The 12,730-nt window shown below is 47.0% G+C and overlaps 1 protein-coding gene across 2 annotated transcripts in view; it reads left to right on the top strand.

The window, feature by feature from the left end:
• Positions 1-4,861: 4,861 nt before the first annotated feature.
• PPIP5K1 (diphosphoinositol pentakisphosphate kinase 1) overlaps positions 4,862-12,730 on the top strand; it is a gene marked incomplete at both ends in the record, with an annotated part of 36,013 nt that continues 28,144 nt past the window's right edge. For both annotated transcript variants that reach the window (XM_080707974.1, XM_080707975.1), the window contains 9 exons: positions 4,862-5,008; positions 6,472-6,667; positions 7,098-7,188; positions 7,411-7,496; positions 8,308-8,462; positions 8,608-8,709; positions 9,181-9,342; positions 9,440-9,561; positions 12,469-12,570. In XM_080707974.1, the coding sequence (XP_080564100.1) occupies positions 4,862-5,008; positions 6,472-6,667; positions 7,098-7,188; positions 7,411-7,496; positions 8,308-8,462; positions 8,608-8,709; positions 9,181-9,342; positions 9,440-9,561; positions 12,469-12,570 (1,163 nt within the window). The remainder of the gene's footprint in view (positions 5,009-6,471; positions 6,668-7,097; positions 7,189-7,410; positions 7,497-8,307; positions 8,463-8,607; positions 8,710-9,180; positions 9,343-9,439; positions 9,562-12,468; positions 12,571-12,730) is intronic.

The raw sequence follows: 12,730 nt of genomic DNA on the forward strand, positions 1-12,730 counted from the left end.
TCTCTTCATCTAGTTTTTTTTTTTTTTTTTTTTTTTTTTGGCGTACTGAGTATGAAACCCAGGAGCATTCTACTTCTGAGCTACACCCCCAGCCCTATTTTTAATTCTTTATTTTGAAACAGGGTCTCACTGAATTGCAAAGGGCCTCACTAAGTAGCAGAGGAACCGCGATTTTCCTGTCTCAGCCTCCCAAGTACTGGGATACAAGCCTGCGCCACCACTCTCTGCTTCAGCCAATATTTTGAACAGACTCTTCTTCCCTATTCAATGACAATTCCTCATTACAGAGTTGCAATAGAATTTCAAGACAATACATTCAGTAAAAACAAAGAAAATTAGGAAGTACTTATTACAAGAAATGGCAAAGGCTTTGAAATCTTAGACATGAGAGAACACCCCTGCTTCAGAGAAGGGATTGTAACCAAATTCTAATTGCTTATGCTATATAGAAACCTTGGGAATACAAGTCATGGAAATTGGGTCAGGTCACTAAAAAGGAGTTCAAAGAAATCGCCTGTTACTCAGGAGAGGGAGTGCGTACAGGAGACCTGCAGGACACAACTGGAACTGTGAAGTGTAAGAATGTCCTGCATGTGGTGGTTGAGCAATTGAGGTAGCAGATGATGAGCCTAGAAAGGTCAAGGTCTATGTAAAGGTCATCTGTAACTTTCTGCTCAAAGCTGTAAACCCCAGTTGTAATGGCAGATTAAAAAAAAAAAAAAAAACGACAGGGATTAAGAGAAGGCAATTGCTGGAACCTATTTAAAAGTCTATAAGGCTAAGTTAATTCATTTACTTTAGGAGTTTGTGGCTTTCGTTAGAGTGGTCAGTTAGTGTTTTTGAGACCTTTTAGAGACTATGGAAAATTGCTGATGTGTGACTCAATTTTATTTTTGGGAAATGATAATGGATGTTTATATCCCTTATAATTTGCTATTAGCAAATGTTAGCCTTCTGTGTGTTTCAAATTTTTTTTTAAAAAACATTATAGGTAAGATTGTGAAATGCTACGTGAATCTTTTCCACTTCTGTTTTTTCTCCTCAAAGATAACTACTCAGCTAAGGGCTGGGGGGTTGGCACATGCCTGGATCCAAGCACTTAGGAGACTGAGACAGGAGGATTACAGGTTCAAAAGCAACATCAGCAGTATAGAGAGACTCTGTTTCTAAATAAAAAATAAAATAGGGCTGGGGTGTAGCTCAGTAGCTCAGAGGTCAAATGGGCCTGGGCTCAATCACCAGCAACACACACACATGTAACTACTGAAGCATGCTTGTAATCCCAGTATTTGAGAACCTGAAACAGGAGGATCACAAACTCTAGGCCAGTTTGGCAATTTAGTGAGACCTTGTTTCAAAAATAAAAAGGACCAGGACTGTAGCTCAGTGGCAGAATGCCCTCCCCTTTCCATCTTGAGTAACACAGGCACACACATGCACGAACACACACACACACACGTAACAGCTCTTAATGCATTTTTCCAAGTCCATGCTTTTATATTTCTACTAATTATACTTGCATTCATAAACAATATTGTTCACTTATGTAAGTAGAATTGTACTGCAATCATATCTCTACAGTTTACAGTTGAAAACTATTTGTTACATATTTGTTACTGGTTTTTTGTATTGGAGTTTGAACCCAGAACTTCATGCATTCATGCTAGGCAAGTGGTCTATCACTGAGCTACAGCTTCATTTTTTTTTTTTTATATATTAGAGATTGAACCCAGAGGCCTTCTACCTCCAAGCTATATCCCCAGCTCTTTATTTTTTGTTTTGAAACAGGGTCTCACTAAATTGCTAAGGGACCTTACTAATTGCTGAGGCTGATCTTAAACCTAAAGTCCTCCTATTGCAGCCTCCCAAGTATTGGAATTGCAGGCATGCACCACAGCACCTGGCTCCTCAGCCTTTTTTAAGAATGTACTTAGTTGCCAAAACTGGCTTCAAACTTGTGATCCTCAACCTCCCGAGTTCTGATCCATGGTGTGTGTGTGTGTACATGCATGTGTGTGTGTGTTACTAAGAATCAAATCCAGGGGCATTCTATCTCTAAGCTATATCCTCAATGTATTTTTGAAATTTGAAAAAGAGTCTCACTAAATTGCTGAGAGCCTTGCTAAGTTGCTGAGGCTGGTCTTGAACCTGCAATCTTCCATCTCAGCCTCCAATTGCTGGGATTAAAGGTGTGCGCCACTGCACCTGGCTTCTATTTTCTTTCTTTCTTTCTTTCTTTCTTTCTTTCTTTCTTTCTTTCTTTCTTTCTTTCTTTCTTTCTTTCTTCCTAATTGGGAATCAAATCCAGGGGCATTCTACCTCCAAGCTACATGCCTAGCCCTTTTTATTTATTTTTAAACAGATTCTTACTAGGTTTCTGAGAGTCTCGCTAATTTGCTGAGCCTGATACTGAACCTGCAGTCCTCCTGTCTCAGCCCCCTCCCCCACCAAGTACTGGGATTACAGATGTGCACCACCACACATGGCTTGATTCACTTTTTAAATAATTATTTTCTTTCTTTCTTTCTTTCTTTCTTTCTTTCTTTCTTTCTTTCTTTCTTTCTTTCTTTCTTTTTTTCAGTACTGGGATTGAACCAGGGGCATTCTACCTCCAAGCCCTATTTATTTTGAAACAGAGTCTCACTACGTTGCAGAGGGCCTTACTAAGTAACAAGCTGACAGTGAACCTGTAATCCTCCTGTCTCAGCCTTACAAATACTGGGATTACAGGAGTGCACCACCACGCCCAGGGTCATTTCTATTTAGTGAATTGTATGTATGTATGTATGTATGTATGTATGTATTTATTTATTTATTTATTTTGGTGGTACTGGGGTTTCTCGAAGCCCTTCTACCTCCGGGCTACACTCCCAGACCTACTTTTATATTTTATTTGGAAACAGGGTCTCTTAAGCCAGCATGGCTGGCTCCGAACCTGCGCGATCCTCCTGTCTCCGCCTCCCAAGCGCGGGGATTACAAGCGTGCGCCACCACGCCCGGCTATACTTATTTATTCTTTTACTTATGGCATCTAAATTGTTTTATTTTTCTCATTAGTAACAGGTTAAGAAGGTTAGGAACAGCTGACATGGTGGTGAACACTTGTCATCCCAGGAAGACTAGGAGACAGGAGAATTGCAGGTTGAGACCAGCCTCAGCAACTTAGTGAGGCCCTCCGCAACTAAGAGAGACCCTTTTTGAAAATAAAAGAATAAAATAGGGCTGAGAGTGTAGTTTGTAGTAGACTGCCCCTGGGTTCCATCCGCAATACCACACACACGCACACACACACACACACACACACACACACACACACACATGAAGAACATCCTTGCACATGTCCCGGTGCAGGGGAATTTCTCCATAGCAGGACTTCCCAGCTTGGTACCACTCACATTTGGGGCTGGATAAGTGTTTGTTGTGGGGGGATAGCACACACGCATTAGAATGTTTAGCAGCACCCCTGCCCTCTCCTTGCTAGGTGCCAATAGCACCTTTTCAATTATGATAACCAAAAGTATCTCCTGCCAAATGTCCCCCGTGTAGCCAAATCACAACTGGTTGAGAACTCTGGGTGTATGTCTGCAGAAGTGGAAGTGCCAGCATGTTCTGATGGAAGGCTTCAGGTATTCTTATATGGCTTTGGGCAGGATTGTTTTCCATTGCAGCTCTAGAGAGCAGTGAGGGTTCAGCGTGAGGATGGATTGGAGACTGATGTGAGGATTCTCTGGACTTGGACATCTTTCTTGTAAGGTGGAGTGGGTGAAGGAGACAGGGGACATAAGAGATCTTTTGTGTGTGTGGTACTGGGGATGGAACCCAGGGGAGTTCTTCCTCTGAGCTACATCCCCAGCCCTATTTTATTCTTTATTTTATTTTTGTGGTATTGGGGATTGAACCCAGGGGTATTCTACCTCCAAGCTACATCCCCAGCCCTGGTTTTATTTTTTAACTCTTTATTCTGAAACAGGATCTCACTAAATTGCAGAGGGCCTCACTAAGTAGCTGTGGCTGGCTGCACATCTGCCATCCTCCTGTCTCAGCCTCCCAAGTGTTGGGATTACAAGTATGTACCACCACACCCGGCTTTTATTCTTTATTTTGAATCAGAGCCTCACTAAATTGTAGAGGGCCTCAGTTGCTGAGGCTGGCTGCAGTCTTGCAGTCTTCCTGTCTCAGCCTCCTAAGTACTAGGATTACAGACATGTGCCATCACACCCACCCAGCATAGGGGTCTCAACGTTCTAATATGCTTAGAATGGAGGATGCCTCAACAAGTGTGGTTTGAATTCATCCTTGTTAGGCCTGAGGATGGAGTTTAAGGACAAAAGCAGCTGAGTTGTCTTATTCCTCTGCTCTTGAGTTAAATCCCTGACTTTAGTACAACTTAGGGATCTGGTGAAGGGCTAGGAACATTGTGGAAGGAATCCAGAGTTTGAATGTCACCTTAACCTTCTCTTCTGGTAGAATCAGCAGCAGCCTTCCGTGAAGAACTGCCTTTCCCATTTGCTGCCTGGAGTTCACATTATTTCCTGCTGGCAGACTCAGGGACATGCCAGCACTGTGAGTCTTTAATCTCCTGATCCTCTTACCAGGTTCTTTGTTGGGGGGGTTGACCAGGGAAGAAAAGGGAGACCTTGCTTTTCTTTTATGGCTTTTGAGTCACTTCAAGTCAAAGTCCATCGCCTCCGCATTTGACCCTCTCTTCTTCCCGTAGCTTTGTCTCCTGCTCGCCCTTGCACCATGCAGTTCTCTCTTATTTTCTAGTCCCCACTCCTGCTCCCCCGCTGCTCGGGGCTTGGGCCCTGGACTGATGGGGTGCCTCCCCTGCAGAGCGGGATGAGTGGGTGTTCCGGTGGGGATGTGGTCGCTGACGGCCAGTGAGGACAACAACACCACGGCCCACTTCTTCCTTGGAGCTGGAGATGAGGGGCTGGGATCCCGTGGACTAGGCATGAGGACAGAAGAGAGTGACAGCGAGCTCCTTGAGGACGAGGAGGATGAAGTGGTAAGACCAGGGAAGATGCCGCGTTCGCCTTGGGGCCCCTGTCAGGGAGAGCCGAGTTCATTGGATGAGGTCTCTGTCCTTTTCGAATGCCGAGACTCCTGAGATGGTTGATGGCCCGTCTTTGACTCCTCTGCTCCCTTGCCCGGGTCCTGTTGTCTCCATGTTCTGCAGCTCTTCTGCTTGAGCATACATTTTCTATAGTGGAAAGGCAGTGGGAATCCCTAGATGTGTCCCAACCTAGACCACAGTTAGCAGGTGCCCTTTACCCCATGAGTCTAAAGGCCCCAAGGAGGTTAGGCCGGTGACAGGGTCAGCGAGGCTGGGATCGGAGCCTGCCTTGAGGCAAGGTTGGTGCTGGGGCCTCCGAGGCCGGGATCGGAGCCAGGCGTTAGGCCGGTGCGGGGGCCAGCGAAGCCAGAATCAGGGCCTCCCATGAGGCAAGGCCGGTGCTGGAGCCAGCGAGGTCAGGATCAGAGTCCTCTGGGTGGCCAGGCCGCTACTGGGGCCGTCAAGAGTGGGATCGGTACTTGCAACGTGGCATGCACAGAGAAATAGCACAGAAAATAAAATCCAGATGCTTCCCCTAATTAGCAATAACTAGGAGGAAAGGGGCAACAGGAGGAGGTTGAGTTATAGAAAGGGCCCTATAGCGAAGCAATAAAGGTGACCAATCAGAGGGGATGGGATGGGGGAGGATGGAGCCTCTTTAAAACTCAGGAGGTAGAGCCGGGCGTGGTGGCGCACGCTTGTAATCCTCGCGCTTGGGAGGCTGAGACAGGAGGATCGCGCAGGTTCGAAGTCAGCCGCGCGCGCTGGCTTAGGAGACCCTGTTTCCAAATAAAAATGTAAAAATAGGTCTGGGAGTGTAGCCCAGAAGTAGAAGGGCTTCCAGGAACCCCAGTACCCCCCCCCAAAAAAAAAAAAAAAACAAATTAAAACTCAGGAGGTAGCCGGGCGTGGTGGCGCACGCTTGTAGTCCCCGCGCTTGGGAGGCAGAGACAGGAGGATCGCGCAGGTTCGAAGCCAGCTGCGCGCGCTGGCTTAGGAGACCCTGTTTCCAAATTTAAAAAAAAAAGTAAAAATAGGTCTGGGAGTGTAGCCCGGAGGTAGAAGGGCTTCCAGGAACCCCAGTACCACCAAAAAATAAATTAAAAATAAATAAATAAAATAAAAAAATAAAACTCAGGAGGTACGTAAACAAATGTATCAAAGATAATCACCAAACAAGCATGGGATAGAGGGAGGGAATGGGATGGGGATTGGATGAGGGCTAATTGGATGATGTGTGCTTGTATATCCTCTGAAGTCTTGTATTCCAATGTGATGTATGATTACAATGCACCAATAAATAAATAAATAAATAAATGCCCCAAGGAAATTGTCCTGAGGAAGTGAGGTGGTGTTCCTTGTGGGGGTGATACAGGTGGGAAGTTCCCAAGTTCCTAATCTCACTTCCTCTGTAGCCTCCTGAACCTCAGATCATCGTTGGCATTTGTGCCATGACCAAGAAATCAAAATCCAAGCCGATGACCCAAATCCTAGAGCGACTCTGCCGATTCGACTACCTGACTGTCATCATCCTGGGAGAGGACGTGATCCTCAACGAGCCTGTGGAGAACTGGCCATCCTGCCACTGCCTCATCTCTTTCCACTCCAAAGGTTGGGGTCTGGATAGGAAAACAGGAGGGAATGGTGGTGGGAAAGTTGGGTTGGGAATGAGGTTCTTAATGTCTTATTTAGTCAAGAGGCCGTCAGCTCCTCCCAACACACTAGATAAAAGTGCAGAGGGGTTTGTGTTCCCTGTTTCTCTTGGGAGTTGCTGGGTGTAGTTTAAAGTCCATTCTCAACCCTCTAAGGCGTTTAAGATCTCTACAGAATTGGATCTCTAGAAGGACCCTAGATTTAATGCACTATTTTTTCTGATGGATGTCCCAGCCTGGGAAGCTGAGTAAAAGGCTACGTGGTGGGTTGGTTGGGAAAGGAGCTCAACGGCATCTCTCAGCTGTAACATGTTTCTGTCTCTCTCGCTGTTTTCTCACCCTCTTTCGCCTTCTTTCTTTGGTCTTTCTGTTTCCTCTCTCCATCCCAGGCTTTCCTCTGGACAAAGCTGTTGCTTACTCCAAGCTTCGAAACCCCTTTCTTATCAATGACCTGGCCATGCAGTATTACATTCAAGATAGGTATAGCTTTCTGTGGCTCAGTGGGATGGGTGACCCTGAGATCATGCCCTTTTAGGGAACTACCCGGGGAGGGGCAGAATCAAACAAATATGCTTAATTTTTATACCATACTCTGTGGAGTTCTGTGCCCTGGTGTCTTCCAGTCCCTGTGAAAATGAAATCCCCAGCTTCTCCCCCTAGTTACCCCCTCCCTGTCCCATCTAACTTATTTGGGGGTGACAGGAGAGAGGTGTATCGGATCCTGCAAGAGGAGGGCATTGATCTGCCTCGATACGCTGTGCTCAACCGTGACCCTGCCTGTCCTGAGGGTGAGTACCTGGCCTTGCTCTGCTTCCCACAACGTGGCCCAGTGTCCATACTCTAGACAGCTCCTATATGCCACCCGAGTGGGGCTTTGGTTACTGGGTTATGGGTAGGGTGAGAGTCATGGATGTTTGGACAGAGCCTTGGACCTGTTGTATAGATATTACCATAGCTATTACATATTTATATAGATAAATGTTACATATTTAGCTATTACTATACCTATTACCAAGAGATGGTTATAAAATCTGAAGGTAATTTAAGATTAAAACTCCAGGGAAGCCAGGGATGGTGCTCATGCTTATAATCCCAGTACTTGGGAGGCTGAGACAGGAGGATTGCAGTTCTGAGGACAGCCTCAGCAACTTAGTGAGACCCTGTTTCAGAATAAAAAAAAAAATAGAAGCTGGGTGTGGTGGTGCACACTTGTAATCCCTGTACTTGGGAGGCTGAGACAGGAGGATTGCACAGGTTCAAAGTCAGCCTCAGCCACTTAGTGAGGCTCTCAGCAACTTAGTGAGACCCTGTTTCCAAATAAAGTATAAAATAGGTCTGGGAGTATAGCCCGGAGGTAGAAAAGCCCCTGGGTTCCACACTTAGTAACACACACACACACACACACACACACACACACACACACACAAAATAAATAAATAAAAATTTAAAAAGGGCTGGGAATGTAGCTCTGAGGTAGAATTCCCTTGGGTTTCATTCTTAGTACTACCAAAAAAAAAAAAAAAAAAAAAAAGACTCCAGGGAAATGGGAGTTGGAAATTGGAAATATTCTGCAACCTTAGACCACACCCCGCCTTTCAGAGTGCAGCCTGGTAGAAGGTGAGGATCAGGTAGAGGTCAATGGAGCTGTCTTCCCTAAGCCCTTTGTGGAGAAGCCGGTGAGTGCAGAGGACCACAACGTCTACATCTACTACCCCAGCTCTGCTGGGGGGGGGAGCCAGCGCCTCTTCCGAAAGGTAGGGGAGACCTTTGTGCACTGGGAGCCAGGGAGGTGAAGGGAAGGGATGAGTTTGTGGAGAAGGGAGCTGAAGGATTTGAGGACAAGGTAGAGGATTGAGGCGACATTGTTTCTTCTTCTTGTTTTTTCTTTTCCTTCTGAAGATTGGCAGCCGAAGCAGTGTTTACTCTCCTGAGAGCAGTGTCCGCAAGACTGGGTCATACATCTACGAGGAGTTCATGCCAACAGATGGCACGGATGTCAAGGTTATGGTGGATACAGGGACTTAATACGCTTCGGATGTGTGGGTGTGGGTGGGCGCTGGGCATCTCGACGCACACCTGCAACCCCTGTGCTTGGGAGGCTGAGACAGAAGGATCGCAGGTTTGTGGCGAGCCGCACTACTTAGTGACTCTCAGCGACTTAGCAAGACCCTGTTTCAAAATAAAAAACCAGCCAGAGGCTGTAACTCAGGGTAGAATGCCCCTAGGTTCAATCCCCAGTACAAAAAAAGATGAAGTAATAGTACTGGTGTCTCATGGAGAAACCTTCCTAATGATCCTACAGTGGTGCTCATAACAAACGCCGTCCTCCTCCTTTTCGATGCTCAGGTTGGCTGGCTTTGGTCTGGGGCTGGCCTGGCTTCTGCTCTGAAGCTGGCCCACAGCCTCGCTTGTGTTGTCTTCTCGTGTGCAGGGTGAGCTGTGGGCGTGATCAGTGGTGCTATGTACCTGCAGGTGTACACAGTGGGGCCAGATTATGCCCATGCCGAAGCTAGAAAATCTCCAGCTTTGGATGGGAAGGTTGAACGAGACAGTGAGGGGAAAGAGGTGCGGTATCCAGTGATGCTGACCGCCATGGAAAAGCTGGTGGCCAGGAAGGTCTGCGTAGCTTTTAAGGTAGGGGAAGTCTGGGGGGGGGTATGTAGGGAAGCAGAGACGGGAGTCTGGGGAGAAAGGGCCACTCTTTGCTCTCATCTTGTCTCTTTCCCTGCAGCAAACAGTGTGTGGCTTTGACCTTCTTCGTGCCAATGGTCACTCCTTTGTGTGTGATGTCAATGGTTTCAGTTTTGTCAAGAACTCAATGAAATACTATGATGACTGTGCCAAGATTCTGGGGTAAGAGACATGGTGGTCTGGGCTGAGGAGAATGGGCTTGGAGAAGACGGATAGAAAGCATTTGCTTTATTTTAAATATAAAATATTTAAGTAGCTGAGGCTGTCCACGAACCACGATCCTCCTGTCTCAGCCTCCCAAATGCTGGGATTACGAGTTTGTGCCCACACCCGGCACTCAACTGTCCTGCCAGCTTATTTCTTAGCCTAGGAGGTACTTGGCCAGCACCACCATACTCATGGATGCTCACCATACTTATCAGTTCTCTATCTGTATGTGTGTGGTACTGGGGACTGAACTCTGAAACATTCGCCTCCCAGATACACACTCCCAGCCCTGTTTTTTTTATTTTGAAACAGGGTCTCACTAAGTTCCGGAGGGCCTTGCTAGGTTGCTGAGGTTGGCCACGATGCAATTCTCTCATCTCAGCCTCCCAAGCACACAATGGCAAGCGCCATTATGCCTGGCTGTGTGATCACTTTTAAAATAAATATAGTTTATTTACACATGGCAGAAAAAGCAATCTGTTGTCTAAAACTGTTAACAGGAATCATCTCTGAAGAGTATAGCACTGGGAAGGCAAAGGGGCTGAGAAGCTCTTTCTCTTTTTTCTTTTTTCTTTCAAATCATTTTTATAGGCAAGTATAGTGGTGCACACCTGTAATCCCAGTCCTTGGGAGGTTGAGACAGAAGGATCACAGATTCAAGGACAGCCTTAGCAGTAGTGAGACTTTTAACAACCTACTGAGACCTTGTTTTCAAATAAGAAATAAAATCAGGCTGGGGGTGTAGCTTGAAGGTAGAATTGGTCTGGTTTCGATCCCCAGTACCATACCAAAAAAAAAATCCTTTTTTTTTTTTTTGGTGGTACTGGGGTTCCTGGAAGCCCTTCTACCTCCGGGCTACACTCCCAGACCTATTTTTACATTTTTATTTGGAAACAGCGTCTCCTAAGCCAGCGCGCGCGGCTGGCTTTGAACCTGCACGATTCTTCTGTCTCTGCCTCCCAAGTGCGGGGATTACAAGCGTGCACCACCACACCCGGCCTCATTTTTTAAATATTTAAAATAAGTTGGGTGTGATGGCGCACGCTTATAATCCCAGCATTTGGGAGGCTGAGACAGGAGGATCGCGGTTCTTGGACAGCCTCAGCTACTTAGTGAGGCCCTCTGCAACTCAGTGAGACCCTATTTCAAAATAATGAATAAAAAGTAGGGCAGGGAGGGGTTAGGCCGGTGATGGGGCCAGTGGCTGGCATCAGAGCCTTCCATGAGGCAAGGCCACTACTGAGGCCTCCGAGGCCGGGATCGGAGCCTGCTGAAGGGTTAGGCCGGTGCCAAAGCCAGCAAGGCTGGGATCAGAGCCTGCCGTGAGGCAAGGCCGGTGCTAGGGCCTCTGAGGCCCAACCCCTCCCAGAGGAGTCTGTCGAGGGGCTTAGGCCAGTGCCAGGGTCAGTGAGGCTGGGACAGGGCCTATCTCGAGGCTAGGCCGCTACTGGGGCCTCCGAGGCCGGGATCAGAGCCAGCTGAGGGGTTAGGCTGGTGTGGGGGCCAGCAAGACAAAAATCGAGGCCTCCCATGAGGCAAGGCCGCTGCTTGAGCCAGCGAGGTCTGGATCAGTTCACCGGGTAGCCAGGCCACTACTGGGGCCATCAAGAGTGGGATCGGTACTTGCAACGCGGCATGCACAGAGAAATATCGCAGAAAATAAAAACCAGATGCTTCTCCTAATCAGCAATAACTAGGAGGAAAGGGGCAACAGGAAGTGGTCGAGCTATAGAAAGGGCCCTATAGTGAAGCAACTAAGGTGACCAATCAGAGGGTATGGAATAGGGGAGGATGGAGCCTCTTTAAAATGCAGGAGGTACATAAACAAATGTATCAAAGTTAATCACCAAACAAGCATGGTATGGAGGGAGGGGGAGGGAATGGGATGGGGGCTGGATGAGGGTTAATTGGAGGATGTGTGCTTGTATATCCTCTCAAGTCTTGTACTCCAATGTGATATATGATTACAATGCACCAATAAAAATAAATTAAAAAATTATAAACACTTAAAAAAAAAAGTAGGGCAGGGGGTGTAGCTCAGATGTCAAATACCCCTGGTTTCCATCCCCAATACCACACACACACACACACACACACACACACACAGAATATAGTTGAGAAAAAAAATAACGAGTATAGTTGAAGCAAGGCACAATGGTGCACAGCTGTGATCCTAGTGCTCAAACGGCTGGGACGCCTCAGCAGGTTAGCAACTCAGACCCTATTTCCTCCTCTTTTATTTGTTTTATTTTGTTTTATTTTATTTTATTTTTTATTTTATTTTATTTCAGTACTGGGGCCAGCCTCAGCTACTTAGTGAGATCCTATTTAAAAAAAAAAAAAAAAAAAAAAGATGGGCCTGGCATGGTGGCGCACACTTGTAATCCCCGCGCTTGGGAGGTGGAGAGAGGAGGATCACGCAGGTTCGAAGCCAGCCGCGCTGGCTTAAGAGACCCTGTTTCCAAATAAAAAAGTATAAAATAGGTCTGGGAGTGTAGCCCGGAGGTAGAAGGGCTTCCAGGAACCCCAGTACCACCACCACCAACAACAAAAAAGATGGGGGTGTAGCTCATTCTAGAATACCCCTGGTTCCAACTCCAGTACCAATGGGGAAAAAAAAAAAGAATATAGTTGAAGCCCTGTATACTCCTCGCGGGCTGAATCTCTCACAGCCAGATGGAAGCACAGTCCTTAGCCCGGTGCTTCCATGTCCTTGCGTTTGTTTGTGTTTCTGCCTCCCCTCTGGGGCTGCGAGCACTTCACATGGGCTTCACATGGGCGTGTCTTCTGCAGCTCAGCTCAGGGCACTCGGGCGGTCCTGGCTCTTCACTCTCACGAGGCCTTTTCCCGTGTCCCCTCTAGGAACACCATTATGCGTGAGCTGGCCCCGCAGTTCCAGATCCCGTGGTCCATTCCCACAGAGGCCGAGGATATCCCCATTGTTCCCACCACGTCTGGCACTATGTAAGCAAAAGTAAAAAATGTGAAGTATATACAGGGCATGGTGGTGCACACCCGTAATCCCAGCATTTATGAGACAGGAGGACTGCAGGTTCGAGGACAGCCTCAGCAAGTAGTGAGACTCTCATCAACCTAGTGAGACCCTGTTTCCACATAAGAAATA

Source organism: Muscardinus avellanarius, assembly GCF_963383645.1.
Source record: "Muscardinus avellanarius genome assembly, chromosome: 12".
In the NCBI taxonomy this organism is placed as follows: Eukaryota; Metazoa; Chordata; class Mammalia; order Rodentia; family Gliridae; genus Muscardinus; species Muscardinus avellanarius.